At 44.4% G+C, this 19,549-nt stretch overlaps 1 protein-coding gene across 4 annotated transcripts in view; it reads right to left on the bottom strand.

Annotated features, from left to right (window-relative positions):
• The window catches only part of LOC126484579 (semaphorin-1A), an 893,741-nt gene that overhangs the window by 476,286 nt on the left and 397,906 nt on the right, over window positions 1–19,549 (bottom strand). For all 4 annotated transcript variants that reach the window (XM_050108140.1, XM_050108141.1, XM_050108142.1 and 1 more), the window contains exon 3: window positions 6,324–6,420. In XM_050108140.1, the coding sequence (XP_049964097.1) occupies window positions 6,324–6,420 (97 nt within the window). The remainder of the gene's footprint in view (window positions 1–6,323; window positions 6,421–19,549) is intronic.

Raw genomic sequence — 19,549 nt, 5'->3', positions numbered from 1 at the left:
TAATAAAAAGCGAAAAAGAATTCGACAACATTGGGAGACCAAAGTCGAAACAAGGCCCCTAGAGTAGCTAACAATCCCTCACGATCATTGAGAGTCTTGGAAGAGTCAGCAATGACAAAACTATGCCACCTGGTGTGTAAGGTAAATGGGGGCAGGTCAAATAGTCACAGACTTCAAGAAGAATATAATAATTCCTATTCCGAGGAAAGTTGAGGTTTGCAGATGATATTGCAGCTGTTTCCGAGACAGCTATGGACTTGGTAGATAGTTGAAAGTAATGGATAGTGTCTATAGGAGACACAATATGATGAACAATAACAAAAGTGAAACTAGGGTAATGGAAATTAATCTAACAATATTAGCAATTCTGAGATAATAAGACTAGGAAATGATACACAAAAAGAGATAATGAGTTCTGTTATTCGGGCAGTTTAATAAAATGATAGTCGAAGTAGAGGGGATATAAAATTCAGATTGGTAACAGCAAGAAAAGCGTTTCTGAACAAGAGAAATTTGTTAAGATCGAATATAAATTTAAATATTAGAAAGCGCTTTCTGAGTGTATTCGCCTAAAATTTATGTACAATCTGACTAAAAGAAAGGATAAATCTGTGGGTCACATTCTATGCGTCAAGGAACCGTGGGTTTTGTATTACAGGAAGTGTTCTTTTGTCCCATAGCCAGTTTTCCATTAGCTCCATAATTGAAAACAGGGCTGTCACCAAGAAAAATATACAGTTAAGTGACTGATAACACTTGCTCTCTAAAGGTGGTAAATACCTGCTACTTCCGCTACTCCTGACACACGACAACCAGACTGTAAAGATCCTAAATGTAAATCCCGTCCACAGGACGTGGCAGACTCATCGGAGCCGACCGACTGCCGTACCATCCTATGCCAATGGCGTCACTGGTTGCGGTATGGAGGGGCGTGCGGTCAGCAGACCGCTCCCCCTGGCAGTTGGTCAGTTTTCATGACTGGAGCCGCTACTACTATGTCAAGTAGCTACTCCGCTGGCATCAAGAGGCTGCGTGCACACCGTTTCAGTCCTCCCACCAAGGAAAAATCCTTGGTAGTACCAGGAATCGAACTTGGGTCCTCAGCATGGCAGCCATCTACCTGACCACTCGGCTACGGAGGCGAACAGTCTGTGAACATCGTCTTATGAAATTTCACGCCCCACTTTTCACTTCGAGGGCCAAGAACTACGTTTCAGAAGCTGCTTCTATCTCTTAATAACAATAGAAATGTTTTCGAAATAAATCTCCTTCAGACACTCAACTATTTGGACCATAACTGGGCTTTGTTGTTCGGTGGCTCTAGCGAGACATGCGCAGCACGGTTGTTTGGCCACAGTGGTGGCGTATGTGATATCTGGCGTGGATCCTACCCTACAAACATACTGCAGCACAAGAAGCGGCTGACAATTGTAGCTTCTGCAGAAAAAGTAGATCTACCTGGAAAGCAAAATGCACTAAAAAAAAAACGTACCATGAAGCAATTATACGAAACGGACGGAAATCAGTCGATGTGATGTGCAAGTGCAGTCAAACAAGTGATTACAACTTCAGAAAAATTGGATGAATCTATTCAAGAGATTAAGTTTCACAAATTGAGCAAGTCAGTAACGCGTTGGTCCACCTTTGGCCCGTATGGAAGCAAGTTAATTCGGCTTGGCATTAATTGACAGAGTTGTTGGGTATCCTCCGGAAGGATATCGTGCCAATTTCTCTCCATCTGGAGAGTTAGATCGTCACAAATCCAAGCTGATTCGAGGGCCCTGCCCATAATGCTCCAAACGTTCTCAATTGAGCAGAGATCCGGAGACCTTGCTGGGTGTAAGGTAGCGCTCGGAATGCACAAACGCAAGCAGTAGAAACTCTCGCCGTGGACGGTCGGGAATTATCTTGCTGAAATGTACGCCCAGAATGTCTTGCCACGAAAGGAAAGAAAACGGGGCGCAGAATATCGTCGACGCATCGCTACGCTGTAAGGATGTTTCCTATGAAATGAAATAGCACCCCAGATCATCACTCCCAGAGGGTCGGGCCGCTTGCGGGGCTACAGTCAGGTAGGGATCCGACCACTGTACAGGGCGTCTACAGATACATCTTCCGCCTGGAATCTCGTTCACTGTCAGAATTGGACAGAATTTGGTATGATATGCTTCAGGAGAACATGTAACAACTGTATCAAGTAATGCACAGCCGAATAACTGTTTATATGTGAGCCAGAGGTGGACCAACGCGTTATTGAGTTGCTCTATTTGTGAAGCTCTTTGTCTAGAATAAATCATCCAGTTTCCCTGAAGCTGCAATCATTTGTTTGTACACACATCAAAAAAAGTTTTGCATCAGCTCGGTTCCGAGAGTTCCACAACCTGCACAGAAAATTGCAACAGAGATCAATATAAACATCATTTCCGCCCTTTTCACTGCTCATGAAAACCACACATTGCATGTTGTACCACTATACAGCGAGACCTTCAGAGATGGTAACCCAGATTACTGCACATACCGGTACGTCTAATACCCACACAGTAGCACGTCCTCTTCCACTGATGCATGCCTGTACTCATCGTGCCATACTATCCACAAGTTCATCAAGGCACTGTTCGTCCAATTCACCCACTCCTAAACAGCGATTCGGCGTAGATCCCTCAGAGTGGTTGGTGGATCACATCGTCCATAAACGGCCCTTCTCAATTCAGCCCACGCATGTTCGATAGGGTTCATGTCTGGAGAACATGCTGGCCACTCCAGTTACCCTGAAGGAAGTCAATCACAAGATGTGCGCGATGGGGGCGCGAACTGTCCATAAAGAAGTATTCCTCGCCAATATGCTGCCGATATGGACGCACTATCGGTACAGCCGTTACGGCGCCTTGCATGACCACCACCGGCGTACGTCGGTCCCACATAATGCCACCCCAAAGCAGCAGGGAACCTCCACCTTGCTGCACTCGTTGGACAGTGTGGGCCGGCCGTTGTGGCCGTGCGGTTCTAGGCGCTTCAGTCTGGAACCACGTGACCGCTACGGTCGCAGGTTAGAACGCTGTCTCGGGCATGGATGTGTGTGATGTCCTTAGGTTAGTTAGGTTTAAGTAGTTTTAAGTTCTAGGCGACTGATGACCTCAGAAGTTAAGTCGCATATTGCTCAGAGCCATTTTTTCGGACAGTGTGTCTAAGGCGTTCAGCCTGACCGGGTTGCCTCCAAACACGTCTGCGACGATTGTCTGGTTGAAGGCATATGCGACACTCATCAGTGAAGAGAACGTGATGCCAATACTGAGCGGTCCCTTCGGCATGTTGTTGGGCCCATCTGTACCGCGCTGCATGGTGTTGCAAAGATGGACCTCGCTCTGGAAAATGGCTCTGAGCACTATGGGACTTAACAGCTGTGGTCATCAGTCCCCTAGAACGTAGAACTACTTAAACCTAACTAACCTAAGGACATCACACACATCCATGCCCGAGGCAGGATTCGAACCTGCGACCGTAGCAGGCGCACGGTTCCGGACTGCGCGCCTAGAACCGCGATACCACCGCGGCCGGCGGACCTCGCTCTGGACATCGGGAGTGAAGTGCGCATCATGAAGCCTATTGCGCTCAGTTTGAGTCGTAACACGACGTCCTGTGGCTGCATGAGAAGCATCATTCAACATGGTGGCGTTGCTGTCAGGGTTCCTCCGAGCCATAATCCATAGGTAGCGGTCATCCACTGCAGTAGTAGCCCTTGGGCGACCTGAGCGAGACATGTCATCGACAGTTATTGTCTCTCTGTATCTACTTCGTGCCGAACAAATCGCTTTGGTTCGCTCCGAGACGCCTGGATACTTCCCTTGTTGAGAGCCTTTCCTGACACAAAGTAACAATGCGGACGCGATCGAACAGCGGTATTGACCGTCTAGGCATGGTTGGAGTACAGAAAACACGAATTGTGTTCCTCCTTCCCGGTGGAATGACTGGAACTGATTGGCTGTCGCATCCCCTCCTTGTAATAGGCGCTGTAGGTTGTTATATCTTTGGGTGGGTTTCCTGTTCCACTCCCAAATGAAAGAAAGGAGAAAATGATTGCCTGTATACCTCTGTATGAGCCCTACTTTTCCTTATTTCGTACCCATAGCCCATACACGATTGAACGTGCAGTTGGTCCCTAAGGCACTATAACGATCCGGTTACATTCGCCATACATTTACATTTTTATCCCGCGGCAAAATGTCAGATCAAAACGTGGTACTGAAATGATGAATTGAAAATGTTTGCTGTGTGATCGGGTAAGAGCAGGAGGTAGGAAAAAATCCTCTAGTTAATTTTGTTTGGAAAATTAGTTAGATGTTAAGCCGCCACGTAACATCACATCCCGGGGAATAAATATCTGCACAGAGAACGCGTGTGTAGTCGAGGCGAGAACACAAAGAGTCAGGGTCGACAGGTGCTGTTGACGTACCATTGTAAAAACTTGATTAAAACGTCGTACATACCAGTTTTTGTATTATGTCCGTTCCTGAATAACGCACGAGGGGCGTGCAATAAATAATGCAGCATTTTTTTCTCGGCAAATTTCGCTTTAAAAAATGCGGAATTTCTTGTGGGACGTCGTGGAATATCCCCGCTTACGCCCCTGTAGTTTCATGAACTTTCGATAGGTGGCGGCGCTATACGTAGCCTTCAGAATGGCGTCTGTAACAGAGGTGTGTTCCAAGCAGACAGCTGTCACTGAGTTTCTTTTGTCGAAAAAAGAAAGCATCGCAGGTATTCACAGGCGCTTGCAGAATGTCTATGGAGACTTGACAGCGAACAAAAGCACGGTGAGTTGTTGGGCGAGGTGTCTGTAACCCCTGCACCAAGATCGCGCAAACCTGTCCGATCTTCCGCGTGCCGGCCGGCGGCACACAGCTGTGACTCCTACAATTGTGGAACGTGCGGACGCTCTCATTCGAGGTGATCGACGGATCAAAATCAAACCTCGCTCTCTGTTGGTAGTCCACCGTTCTTCCTCATGCCCCCCTACAGATCGGATCTCAGATCTTCCGATTTCCATCTGTTTGGCTAAATGACGGATGCATTCCGAGGGAAGCATTACGTGGATGATTGGGAGGTTATTGATGCAACAAAATGTGGCTCCAACATCGACCAGTAAAGTGGTAACATGAGGACACACAAGCCTTCCCAATAAGGTGGCGTAAGCCCGTCGCAGTTAACGGAGATTATGTCGTAAAACAGGGTTTTGTCGTAAAATAAGGGTTTTGAATAAAACGAACCTGCTTTCAGAAAAAAATGTGTTGCATAACTTATTAAACGGCCTTCGTAATATTAATCAACATTTGGTCTGTGGAATACAACTCCCTATGGGGTTTTATGACCATTTCAGCGTAACGAAGCAACTTTTTCGGAACTAGAGGCCAAGAAAAAATAAAGACTAAAATACGGTACTACGCTGTCATCATAATGGTCGTAAGGCGAAATTTGGTGGACAGTAACTACGGCAAATAAAAAAAATTATTCACAGTTTTCGGCAAAAACAAAAAACAACTTTTTTAAAATTCAGTATTTCAAAACTTTTTACTGCGAGTCTGCTGATAATCCCGCACCTTAGTGAGCAATTGAGCTTTTTACATTTATGACAATTTAACTTAAATAAGGCGATTAGCGAAATAAATGGACCAGATTTTACAGTTCTATTGCACTGTTGTTTAAGCTGAAAGAAGCATGATTATAAACTTAGCTACCCTAACTTCAAATGGTTCTAAGAGTGAGCAGCGAAAAATTTCGGAAAATCCAGTAACACTGACCAGGATACCTCGTTCATCTGACATTTAATGACGCAAATTCTTAATTAAAAGTGAACGAACAGGAGCTTGAAACCATCCCTGCTGCAGCTACCCACGCTTAGTCCGTTGAATATACGGCGCGTCTGTTACGTTTTCTACAACGCACTCCTCAGTCGTAACAAACGACACTTGATTTCCAACGGGCCTTACAAGTAGTTCCAGCACAGCAGGAACTCGCAACGCCGCTACCCCAGATGTCTATCCCCGGCTCTCGCCCAACTGCCCCTCGTAGCTACGAGTATGCGACACTGGCGAATCTGAAGGCTGAAATGAGCGACTCTACTCCCAGGTATTGGCTTCTTCGCAACGCCGCAGGCGGCGCTCTCGTCGCACGCGAAACATCCTGTACCGGCTTTAACTGAAACTGGACACGTGAAAGCGCATCCCACTGAGGCATTACCTGTGGTTCTGGGGCCGCTCGTGTAGATGTGGGAATAGAAGTGTAAGCCGACGGGGTACGCTGTAGCACCATACACGGCGAGTACTCACCTCCCTCCGACGAGTAGCGAAGTGCCGTCCCGCAGCACTCGCAGGAAGTAGTCGGGGTAAGTCTCGTTGCCCGCGAAGCGGAACACCTCTTCGGCCCCTGCAACACAAGGAATGCACCACGTCAGCACTGCACCGTTACTTCTCTGCTGTTTCAAATTGTATTACGCGTAATCGAAGTTTTGATTATTGCATCGAAAAATAGTTATGTATTTAATTTTTTTGTTTGAAATGCATATTTAAGAGTGTATTCCACGACAACTGCGATTTCTTTTTAATCGTGTTCTTTATTTTTCTACTACTACTTTCGAGCATGACTCATTTCATGTGGTAAATGTATAAAAATAAAATCGAGATGATATATACACACTGACGGAAGAAATCTGAACACCAAAAAATAAATAATGCAGAGTAATAAAATTTCGGAAATACATTAGTCTAGGTAACATTACAAGATCACAGGTTAATGTGAACGCGAAATAAGGTGTTGCAAATGTAATTCTGGTACATTAATAAGCAGTGTAAGAAACAATGTTGAATGCAAGCACGCAAACGTGCAAGCATTGTGTTGTATAGCTGCCGGATCTATTTGAGGGATGGAGTGCCATGCTTGTTGCACTTGATCAGTCAATGCAGGGGCGGTTAATGCTGTTTGTGGATGACATTGAAGTTGTGCGATGATGTCCCACGTGTGCTCGACTGCAGATGGATCTGGTTATCGAGGAGACCAAGGCAACATGCTGACAGTCTGTAAAACATGTTGTGCTACAACAGCGGTACGTGGGCGAGCGTTATCCTGTTGGAAAACACCCCCTGAAATGCTGTTCATGAATGGCAGCACAACAGGTCGAATCATCAGACTGACGTACAACTTTTCAGTCAGGGTACATGGAATAACCACGAATGTGCTCCTGCTGTCTTACGAAATCGCACTGCAGACTCTAACTCCAGGTGCAGATCCAGTGTCTCAAGCATGGAGACAGGTTGGTAGCAGGGTCTCAACTAGCTTCCTTTTGACGACCTCACAGCCACAACGGACACCGCCGCAGAACCAGCTTTCATCAGGGTACAACACACCAGACCTCCACCCTGCCCTCCAATGAGTTCTCACTTGACATCACTGAAGTCGCAGTTGGCGGTGGTTTAGGGTCAGTGGAATGCTACATGGCGTCTGGCTCACAGCTGTCCATGAAGTAACAGTTCGTTGTGTCACTGAGGTACCAACTGCTGCTCAAATTGCTGCTGCAGATGCACTACGACACGCCAGATCGATACGCCGAACACGATGGTGCCGCGCGGTTTGAGGCGCCCTGTCACGGATTGCGCGGTCCCTCCCGCCGGAGTTTCGAGTCCTCCCTCGGGCATAGGTGTTTGTGTGTTGTTCATCCCATAAGTTAGTTTAAGTAGTGTGCAAGTCTAGGGACCGATGACCTCAGCAGTTTGTTCCCTTGGGAATTCACACACATTTGAACGTGATGGTCTTCCCTTTTGGTAGTGTCACGTGGCCGTATGGAGCCGGGACTTGTTGCAACCGTACATTCTCGTGACCACCGCTGCCAGCAATTACATGCAGTGGCTACAGTCCTGCCAAGTCTTTCTCCAGTATCGCAGATGGATCATCCAGCTTCTTGCAGCCATTTTTACAAGACCTGGTACAAACTCAGTGAGGTGTGGATAATGGCGTCTTTGTCGCATTAAAGGCATTCTTGACTAACATTATCTCAACATTTTCAACCTCAAAGGTAACTAACGCTGACGACTGTATTTAAAGCAAACCTGGTTTGCATCCTCATAGTGGCGCAACTTGCGCCACTCTTAATAGACAGGCGCGGAAATTTGAACAGACATCATCTTCCATATGTAGAAACATTCCTACCAACTTTCGTTTATGTGGCATAACTTCTTTGTATTGCGGGGCAGTGTACATACACGCGTTTGTTATATATGGACACCGTTTACTTGCATTTGCAGGATCTTTAATATTGTTTATGAACTATGACATTATCATATTTAGGATTTTTTAAATTGTTCATTCGGTCTTCCGCATCTGATGGACATTTAGCCAGGTAAAATGTACACTCGACATACAGTTAAAGACAAATTGATGACATAATATTGTATAAGAACATACAGATACAAGTGTAACCAACAACTTTTTTAAGCCTACTGTTTGACATCTACAGAGGGCGGTTACAAGTAAACTTCTGTTACTTGACGGGCCCCCATAAAAACGAGCGACCGTAGGACAATGAAAACTTGCCGCAACGTTTGGAAGAACACTGAAAGAAACACATTTTTATTTCCGCATAAGGGGGTAACATTTCTTAATTTCATACGTTGTTTACATTCCAGATTGCAAAAGGTGCTCAATACGACGACCATCATCTGCGACAGCCTGTAACCGCACTAGAGATACCATTGCACAACTGTTCGCAGCACTTTTCGAACGGTGCACCACGCAATGTTCAGCTGTCGAGACACAGCACGTGCACTGCTTCAAGATCGCATTTGCGTTCAGTATTCTCAGCCATGACAATTTATGACGCAATTGGCTGTCGACTTCTCCCAGGAGCATTTGCCAAAGCGCCAGTTAATTCGAACTTCCGCATCACGTTCTTCAACTCCGCTGCGGTAAGAGGATCTCTCCGTAGTCGTTCAACACAACAATACTCGCACAGAACAGCAGCACTATTGCTGTTGTCTTGACAGATGAGCTTTACGAGTAAAGCCCTTTTCGCCTTATCCAGACCCATGTTGACATACTGCAACTGTAATGCACACTGATGCTTGTGCTTCAACCCTACGTCGCTGTACGGCGTACCTTCAGCGGCGCCTAACGGTAAGTAATGGAACCCTGTGGCGCACAACCTGATCATCATTCCTGTAAAATTGGGAACCTAATGCCAAATAGTTCTCCGTTTACACTGCCTCAAGTAGCAAAAGTTTAATTATAACCACCCTATATGTAACATATTTACAATGGATTTGGTTACTGTACAGGAAAAGACATAGAACCAATATAACAACGTTAATGATTAACAAAGCTATTGTGGCACAAATATAGATATAGGTAAAACGTAAGTATACATATACACTTTTAACAAACGTATTTGACACGCTGTGTAAAATTTTACAGGGTAGTTCGACGGAGAAAGATCTTATGGCACCACAAATATACGAAATAACACTAAAAGAATAAAAAGGAAATGATACAAATGTTCGATGCCTTAGCTGAAATAATTGTACGCATGTATAAAATGTATATAAGATGAAACGACTGTTATCATAGCTACAAATGCTGCATTATTACTACAAAGGTATTTTCTTGATGGCTTGTAAAAATTTAAAAAGATACTCATTAAATGCCGGATTACTCACGGGAAGTAGAATGACCAATCTATTGGGAAATACTGCATTCAGACGACCTAAGTGTGGCAAACACCTGTTCCTCTCTCATTTTACGCATGCAAAGACGATGTGACTGATGCTTCTTTACTCAGTGTTAGCACAGTCACAGAACAGAGATAGATTAGTTCCAAAGCGGTGAAGGTGCAATGGAAAACTACTCTCCTTGTATCTTAGTCTGCAGGTACCGGATATCAACCATCTGTGTAAGCGTAGGTCGTGAAACCAGTTATGTACGTGGACTAAAAGGCTGAATGCAGGCGAACTATCTTGCCCTGAATAACAGCGAGGCCTTCCAGTTCTCTTGACATCTTTGAATGGCAACTTGTAACATTTTTTTTAACAGTTAAAAAAAAGGCTCTATGGAGTACACTTTCTGAATGCTGAGCTACCCAGGAAAATACGGAAAGCAGATTCGAAAAGGCTTCAAGTATGCGACACCACTTATAAAACGCAGCTTATTCCACTAACGACCGTTGTAATTGCAAAGGAACACGGATGCCGTCCGTGTAAATATGATTGTGGATAATTTTTATTCTCTCTCTCTCTCTCTCTCTCCCCCCCCCCCCCCCCTGGAGCGACATTCCATACATATTAAAACAATCGTAAAAGTCTCTTTACGCATTTATGTTAATTTGTCGGTGTGTGGCATGTTTGCAACGATGTAATCAACAGTTTTGTATGTTAATTACTCCGTACTAGATTGTTAGCAAGGTAATGTAACAGACAGAATCGAGCCGTGTGTTCCGAAATTATCCAAACTATTACAAAGAGCGAAAGTGCACGAAATAGTAATTGCTATCGTGCAAAAGCTACCTACAATACATAGATTAAAATGTGCACAGTTGTCGAGCAAGGCAATATACATAGAGAGGAAGAAATACAACAATGTTGTGCCATAACGCGGCCTCTGGTGGGGATGTACATCTTTTCTATCACCTAAGGCGATGGTCGCGGGTTCTAGATCCGTCTCGGCTATGAGTATTTCTTTCAAATTTGGCGTTACGTAATACGCACTCTACAGGCGCAGGAATTAAACACATGCACGCCGATTAAAACGAAACAGGATGAGATAATTCGATACAAGGCGGTCTCTTTTGTCTATTTTCTATGCGTCTAAATATGCCATCGTGCATTTATAGTTTGTACACTGCGGAGACAAAAGTTATGAGAAACCTTCTAATATCGAGTCGGACTCCTTTTTCCCTGCGTAGTGCAGGAACTCGACATGGCATCGACTCAACAAGTCCCCTGCAGAGATACTGACCCGTACATCCTGTATAGGCGTCAAAAATGGCGAGGGTGCTGCTGGTATACGATTTTGTGCACTAACTGATCTCTTGATTACGCCCCATAAATGTTCGATGGATTCATGTCGAGCGATCTGGATGGCCAAATTATTCGCTCGAATCGTCCAGAATGTTGTTCGAACCAATAGCGAACAACCGTGGCCCGGTGACATAGCACATTGTCATCCACAAAATTTCGATTACTGTTTGATAACATGGAGACCATTTGCAGCCAGCCATGGACTTCAAGTAGCTGAACATAACGAACTCCAGTCAGTGATCGGTTCAATTTGACCAGAGGATGCAGTCCATTCCATGTAAACACCACCTGCCCCACTGTGAAGCCACGACCAGCTTGTGTTGTTGACAACTTGGGTTCATTGCTTCGTGGGGTCTGCACTACAATCAAACCAGACCATCAGCGCTTACGAACTGAAACCGGGAATCATCTAACCATGCCAAGGTTCTCCAGTCATCCAGGGTCCAACTGCTTTGGTCACGAGCTCAGGAGAGGCGCCGCAGGCGATGTCACGCTGGTATCAAAGGCACTCGCGTCGGTCGTCTGCTGCCATACCCCATTAACGCCAAATTTCGCCACACAGGCCTAACGGATACGTTCGTCGTACGTTCTACATCGATTTCTGCGGTTATTTCACGCAGCGTTGCTTTCTGTTATCACTGAGAACTGTACGCAAACACCACTGGTCTCGGTCATTGTTGTTGTTGTGGTCTTCAGTCCTGAGACTGGTTTGATGCAGCTCTCCATGCTACTCTGTCCTGTGCAAGCTTCTTCATCTCCCAGTACCTACTGTAGCCCACATCCTTCTGAATCTGCTTGGTGTACTCATCTCTTGGTCTCCCTCTACGATTTTTACCCTCCACGCTGCCCTCCAATGCTAAATTGGTGATCCCTTGATGCCTCAGAACATGTCCTACCAATCGATCCCTTCCTCTAGTCAAGTTGTGCCACAAACTTCTCCCCAATCCTATTCAATACTTCCTCATTAGTTACGTGATCTACCCATCTAATCTTCAGCATTCTTCTGTAGCACCACATTTCGAAAGCTTCTATTCTCTTCTTGTCTAAACTATTTATCGTCCATGTTTCACTTCCATACATGGCTACACTCCACACAAATACTTTCAGAAACGACTTCCTGACACTTAAATCTATACTCGATGTTAACAAATTTCTCTTCTTCAGAAACGCTTTCCTTGCCATTGCCAGTCTACATTTTATATCCTCTCTACTTCGACCATCATCAGTTATTTTGCTCCCCAAATAGCGAAACTCCTTTACTAATCTAATACCCTCAGCATCACCCGACTTAATTCGACTACATTCCACTATCCTCGTTTTGCGTTTGTTGATGTTCATCTTATATCCTCGTTTCAAGACACTGTCCATTCTGTTCAACTGCTCTTCCAAGTCCTTTGCTGTCTCTGATAGAATTACAATGTCATCGGCGAACCTCAAAGTTTTTATTTCTTCTCCATGGATTTTAATACCTACTCCGAATTTTTCTTTTGTTTCCTTTACTGCTTGCTCAATATACACATTGAATAGCATTGGGGATAGGCTACAACCCTGTCTCACTTCCTTCCCAACCGCTGCTTCCCTTTCATGTCCCTCGACTCTTATAACTGCCATCTGCTTTCTGTACAAATTGTAAATAGCCTTTCGCTCCCTGTATTTTACCCCTGCCACCTTCAGAATCTGAAAGAGAGTATTCCAGTCAACATTGTCAAAAGCTTTCTCTAAGTCTACAAATGCTAGAAACGTAGGTTTGCCTTTCCTTAATCTAGCTTCAAAGATAAGTCGTAGGGTCAGTATTGCCTCAAGTGTTCCAATATTTCTACGGAATCCAAACTGATCTTCCCCGAGGTCGGGTTCTACTAGTTTTTCCATTCGTCTGTAAAGAATTCGCGTTAGTATTTCGCAGCCGTGACTTATTGAACTGATAGTTCGGTAATTTTCACATCTGTCAACACCTGCTATCTTTGGGATTGGAATTATTATATTCTTCTTGAAGTCTGAGGGTATTTCGCCTGTCTCATACGTCTTGCTCACCAGATGGTAGAGTTTTGTCAGGACTGGCTCTCCCAAGGACATCAGTAGTTCCAATGGAATGTTGTCTACTCCCGGAGCCTTGTTTCGACTCCGGTCTTTCAGTGCTCTGTGAAACTCTTCACACAGTATCATATGTCCCATTTCATCTTGATCTACATCCTCTTCCATTTCCATAATATTGTCCTCAAATACATAGCCCTTGTACAGACCCTCTATATACTTCTTCCACCTGTCTGCTTTCCCTTCTTTGCTTAGAACTGGGTTTCCATCTGAGTTCATACAAGTGGTTCTCTTTTCTCCAAAGGTCTCTCTAATTTTCCTGTAGGCAGTATCTATCTTACCCCTAATCTGATAAGCCTCTACATCCTTACATTTGTCCTCTAGCCATCCCTGCTTAGCCATTTTGCACTTCCTGTCGATCTCATTTTAGAGACGTTTGTATTCCTTTTTGCCTGCTTCATTTACTGCGATTTTATATTTTCTCCTGTCATCGATTAAATTCAATATTTCTTCTGTTACCCAAGGATTTCTACTAGCCCTCGTCTTTTTACCTACTAGATCCTCTGCTGCCTTCACTATTTCATCCCTCAGAGCTACCCATTCTTCTTCTACTGTACTTCTTTCCGCCATTGTTGTCAATTGTTCCCTTATGCTCTCCCTGAAACTGTACAACCTCTGGTTTAGTCAGTTTATCAAGGTCCCATCTCATTAAATTCCCACCTATTTGCAGTTTCTTCAGTTTTAATCTACAGTTCATAACCAATAGATTGTGGTCAGAGTCCACATCTGCACCTGGAAATGTCTTACAATTTAAAACCTGGTTCCTAAATCTCTGTCTTACCATTATATAATCTATCTGAAACCTGCCAGTACCTCCAGGCTTCTTCCATGTATACAACCTTCTTTTATGATTCTTGAACCAAGTGTTAGCTATGATTAAGTTGTGCTCTGTGCAAAATTCTACCAGTCGGCTTCCTCTTTCATTTCTTACCCCCAATCCATATTCACCTACTACGTTTCCTTCTCTCCCTTTTCCTACTAACGAATTCAAGTCACCCATGACTATTAAATTTTCGTCTCCCTTCACTATCTGAATAATTTCTTTTATTTCATCATACATCTCTTCAATTTCATCGTCATCTGCAGAGCTAGTTGGCATATAAACTTGTACTACTGTAGTAGGCGTGGGTTTAGTGTCTATCTTGGCCACAATAATGCGTTCACTATGCTTTTTGTAGTAGCTTACCCGCATTCCTATTTTTTTAATTCATTATTAAACCTACTCCTGCATTACCCCTACTTGACTTTGTATTTATAACCCTGTATTCGCCTGACCAAAAATCTTGTTCCTCCTGCCACCGTACTTCACTAATTCCCACTATATCTAACTTTAACCTATCCATTTCCCGTTTAAAATTTTCTAACCTACCTGCCCGATTAAGGGATCTGACATTCCACGCTCCGATCCGTAGAACGCCAGTTTTCTTTCTCCTGATAACGACATCCTCTTGAGTAGCCCCGCCGGCAGGAGTGGCCGATCGGTTAAAGGCGCTACAGCCTGGAACCGCACGACCGCTACGGTCGCAGGTACGAATCCTGCCTCGGGCATGGATGTGTGTGATGTCCTTAGGTTAGTTAGGTCTAAGTAGTTCTAAGTTCTAGGGGACTTATGACCACAGCAGTTGAGTCCGATAGTGCTCAGAGCCATTTGAACCATTTTTGAGTAGCCGCGCCCAGAGATCCGAATGGGGGACTATTTTACCTCCAGAATATTTTAGCCAAGAGGACGCCATCATCATTTAACCATACAGTAAAGCTGCATGCTCTCGGGAAAAATTACGGCTGTAGTTTCCCCTTGCTTTCAGCCGTTCGCAGGACCAGCACAGCAAGGCCGTTTTGGTTATTGTTACAAGGCCAGATCAGTCAATCATCCAGACTGTTGACCCTGCAACTACTGAAAAGGCTGCTGCCCCTCTTCATGAACCACACGTTTGTCTGGCCTCTCAATAGATACCCCTCCGTTGTGGTTGTACCTACGGCACGGCTATCTGTATCGCTGAGGCACGCAAGCCTCCCCACCAACGGCAAGGTCCGTGGCATGGGGGAGAGGGGGGTCACGGTCCTTAAGTGAAGGCAATCGGCCGCTGCGTTGTCCCTGGGGAGTGGTAACGCCTGAAATTTGTATTCTCCACACACCCTTGACACTCTGGATCTCTGAATACTGAATTCCCTAACGATTTATGAAATGGAGTGTCCTGTGCGTCTAGCTCCAACTACCATTCCACGTTCAAAGTCTGTTAAATCACGTTGTGCGGCCATAATAACGTCAGAAACCTTCTCACATGATTCACCTGAGAACAAATGACAGCTCCGCCAATGCACTGCCCTTTTATACCTTGTGTAGGCGATACTACCGTCATCTGTGTATGTGTATAACCTATCCCATGACTCTTGTCACCTCAGTGTAAAACACGCACAGTTGTCGACCACGAGAATGCACGTAAGGAAGAGGAAATACAGAAAAGCTGTGCCGTAACGCGGCCAAGTAAATTGTCTCTGGTGTTACTTCTTTAAAATTTGGCCATACGGAATATGTAGCCAATAGAGGCAGGATTCAAACACGTGTACTTCGACTGTAAATGAAACAGAACGTGATAATTTAATACAAGATAGTGTCTTTATGTCTATTTTCTATGCATGTACATTGTAAATTTATAGTCTGTATATCACTAACAGTTATTATTGTGATGATAACATTGGGCTCTTGAGAGAGGAAGTTTGAATAAAGAGAGTATTTGGTTGGCGAAGAGAAGAGAGATAGTGGAGTACGGTTCCTGGCGGGGAAACCGCAGTCCGGGCTATGTCCGAGATCCCTCCGCCGCGCCGCGCGGAGTCAGGGCACGCGATACTGTTGACGGAGATCCGTGCGTCGGATGGGGACGTCGAACTCGGCGGCCACCCTAGATGAGTACCCTACGTGCCAGCACCAAGTTCTGCCCTCTCTGGTCACCCATATCGAACACTAACAACGTTATCGTGACAGTTTTTTTTGTGTCAGTGAGGATCTTTGGAGTTCGGCGAGGTTGTTCCCGTGATAGCCTGTTGGGTAAATTTAGAGATCGGTATTCGAGGACTGAGACTGCATAAGAGTATGTCCCGTACTACACGTCGTGTTCGAAACGACGCTGCAGATGTTCATTCTCCTCGTCCGTAATGAATGGCCGGATGGGGGGGGGGGCAGCAGCTGCCAGTGGTACAAACGTTCCGCACCGGTGTCCTTGCAGCTTTAAAATGTAAATAAAGACGATCCAAATATGATCACAAGGTGAAAATTTTTTAGATCTTTGAAAATCTATGAAAGTATGATTTAAGTTGATGTTTACATAACAGTAACACTGTTGTGATTTCTCAGGGTTTCTCCACTCGACTGATTAATAGTGTTGATTTTCTCTTCTGTTTAAATTAAAATCGAAAGGCTGAAAGATAAACATAAAACAAAAATGTACAGCGTATTTTAAACACGTTACAGAAACGGTGATGTTTTCGTAGGAAAAACACTGTACTTTCACTAAAAAATCTAAAGGACTTTCAGAGGAAGAAAAAGGATTTGGGGAGGGTAAAACGTTTTCTACAGGGGTGAAGGATATGGATATAGAAATAGTGGTGCGTTGGGTATTATCTACTGAAAAGAAAGTAGATGATGGAGTGGACAGTGGGAAGACAGCAAATGAGGGGCAGTCTGGTGTGTGGGTGGCTCTGTGGTATCAAGAGGAGAAGGGAGGGGTAAAGAAGAGAGGGATAGGGAGGAGAGGAGCTCTGGTGTGGAGTAGGGAAGGTGGGGAAGAGTTATACAGTCTGTTAAGTAAGAGCGTGGCCGCCATTACACACAGATGGTAAAATATACCCCCTTAGTTCTTTCACAATCCAACAGAGTGAACCTTTGACCTTCACGCAATGTCCACAAGGCATTAGTTTACTTTGAAATCTTGACTGAGATACACAAAAGATAAATGCGTGCATCTTACGCGTCCCGTTTATCGAAGATGTTTGATGCCGACTGACAAGCGTTGGTTCATCGACAAAAATGAAGACTGGATACTGCAGGGTGACAATAATGCGAAACTCCGCAGTAGGTTTTGTAAAACTGGAAAAAGGAGAAAGGTACCAGATTGGCGCTCACAGTCGCCTGACGGCAATCCTTTTGAACATGTATGGTCTGACGTCAAAATGAAGTTGCAAGGAAGAAAGATCTTCACTTTGATGCAACTGCCAATCCAATTTCTACGGATTCGGAGGTCTCTTCCACGTGAATAGGCGGAAAATTTGGTTTCAGCCTACTTGGAGCATGCCAAGCAATTATCAAAGCTGCAGGTGACTGGACGTATTATTAATTGTAATTGCATTCTTGTTTTGTTAATATACGTCAAACATTTCTCTACTGATGATCCGACCACGATCTTTCTTAACAGAGTGTAAGAGGTAAGACGCATAAATATCGGGGCGGATTTCATTGTCTGGGCGAGGGAGTCAGTTGGAGTTACGTTGGTATAGGATATGGAGTGTGTGTGGATAAAGTTAGCGTCGGTGGGATGTGTTGGTATTGGCGCAGCAGCATATCGATATTGGTAATCAGAGGGGAAACCATGTGGTTTGTGGATAGTAGAGGATATGCGGAGGTGTTCGAGGTGGGTGAGGAAGAGTGGAAAACTGCTGAGATGGCACAGGATCCATATGGGCGGAGGTAAGCAGATACGGAAAGCGTGAAAATTGTTGAAAGTTCGGCTTTTTACAGTTATAGTTAAAATAATTTATCGCTGATGAGCGGTGGTTGGGCTGCTACGACCCTCCACCCCCACCTCCCCTCGTTCCTTTGGTTTAGAATAGAGGACGTGATTATCAATAAAGCAAAAGAATAGCCACGTTGATACTCAAGCAGTTCCAAACTCCGCTGTCCTTGCAGCCACACAATCCCTCTGTTATGTATCCCTACCAAGCAAGGTCGTCCCTTTGTACTAGACGTTATAGAGTGTGAATCCACTATTCACTTACGCCGAGCATTCCGCATTTTACGAGTCAAATAAATTCACAAGGCGTGGGTTACATATGCTGATGAAGAAGGCCCTTGCTGGTCCTATCGTGCCGTATGAAACTTTTGAGGAGGTGTCCTGAGAGACTGGCAGCGGTGGACTTGCAATTCCTGGAACAGTAACGTGCCGTGCAATAAAACACTCTTCATATGAAATCGTAAAACCTGCACTTGCTGGAACCACCGCACACTAGCAATCTCAAGAAAAGATTCAGATGTAAAGTGGCATTCTTTCGGTGAAGGGAAATGTAAATTTTGACGGAGAGTTAATTTTATTTAGAGTATTGCCCGCTTCATATTCCCAGAAAATTAAGTTCACATCGTGGAATTCTGGGATAGGAGTAACAGTAGACCATTGCGTATAACATTAGTGAGTGGCGAACGTGCTCTGCGCCGCTCCTAGAAGCAAAATGTATGGAAATACCTTTACCTGGCAGAACCCCATCAAATTTATACCTTCAAATGTTTTCCCAGCTTCAAATAAATTCACTTCACGGTTTCGTGATTGTTAACAATTTGAATTTAAGTGCTATCTCAACAACGCAATGTGGAACTTCAGATAACATTGTCGACAAAAAAAGGAACCAAATGAAGAGGTTAATCCAGCATACGAGAAATAGAACAATTTTAATACCACCTTATTTGTAACATTCCGTCTTGAACGCACCGAGTAAAGTACAGTCCATACTTGACGGATTCAGACTGCGTTAAAATGAGAGACTGACAAGACACGAATCTTGCAATAGACAAGTAAGTACAGCACGCCGAAGGCCATAGCATACTCCGATAGAGTGTTGTTCTGATGTAAGCTTCAACGTCAGTGTCACTCTACATGTAGGTTCCTTGAACAAGGAGTGTGTCCCGTACTTGCAAGTACACGATTTATCGCCGATGACTGCGCTGGCAATGTTATTTAATTTATTAATTTATAATAACTATAAAAGGATATTCATTGCCATTATTTCAAATTGTTCTAACATGCGCTGATGTGTGGTCGTAACAATGAAACATACGGTATAATCTAATTCATATGAATAAAATCCATATCTAAAATCAGAACAGATATTTGTGAAATTACTATACAAGTTACTGGTAGTAATCAATACAAGTGGTGCAAAGGAATTCAAAACCAAATTTTATGACCATGATGAAATAAAGCAGCAAGCATTAAATCAACTATTGTGTTTCAGTTTGCTAGGAACGCCGCATATAATTGCCGCGCTGAGCGGCCTCGCGGTTAGAGGCGCCATGTCACTGCGGTCCCTCCCGCTGGAGGATCGAGTCCTCCCTCGGGCATGGGTGTTGTTGTTGTTTTTAGCGTAAGTTAGTTTAACTAGTGTGTAAGTGTAGGGACCGATGACCTCATCAGTTTGGTCCC

Source organism: Schistocerca serialis, chromosome 6, assembly GCF_023864345.2.
Source record: "Schistocerca serialis cubense isolate TAMUIC-IGC-003099 chromosome 6, iqSchSeri2.2, whole genome shotgun sequence".
NCBI lineage: Eukaryota > Metazoa > Arthropoda > Insecta > Orthoptera > Acrididae > Schistocerca > Schistocerca serialis.
Note: the sequence above shows the minus strand (reverse complement) of the source record. Positions and strands in the feature narration are given on the sequence as shown.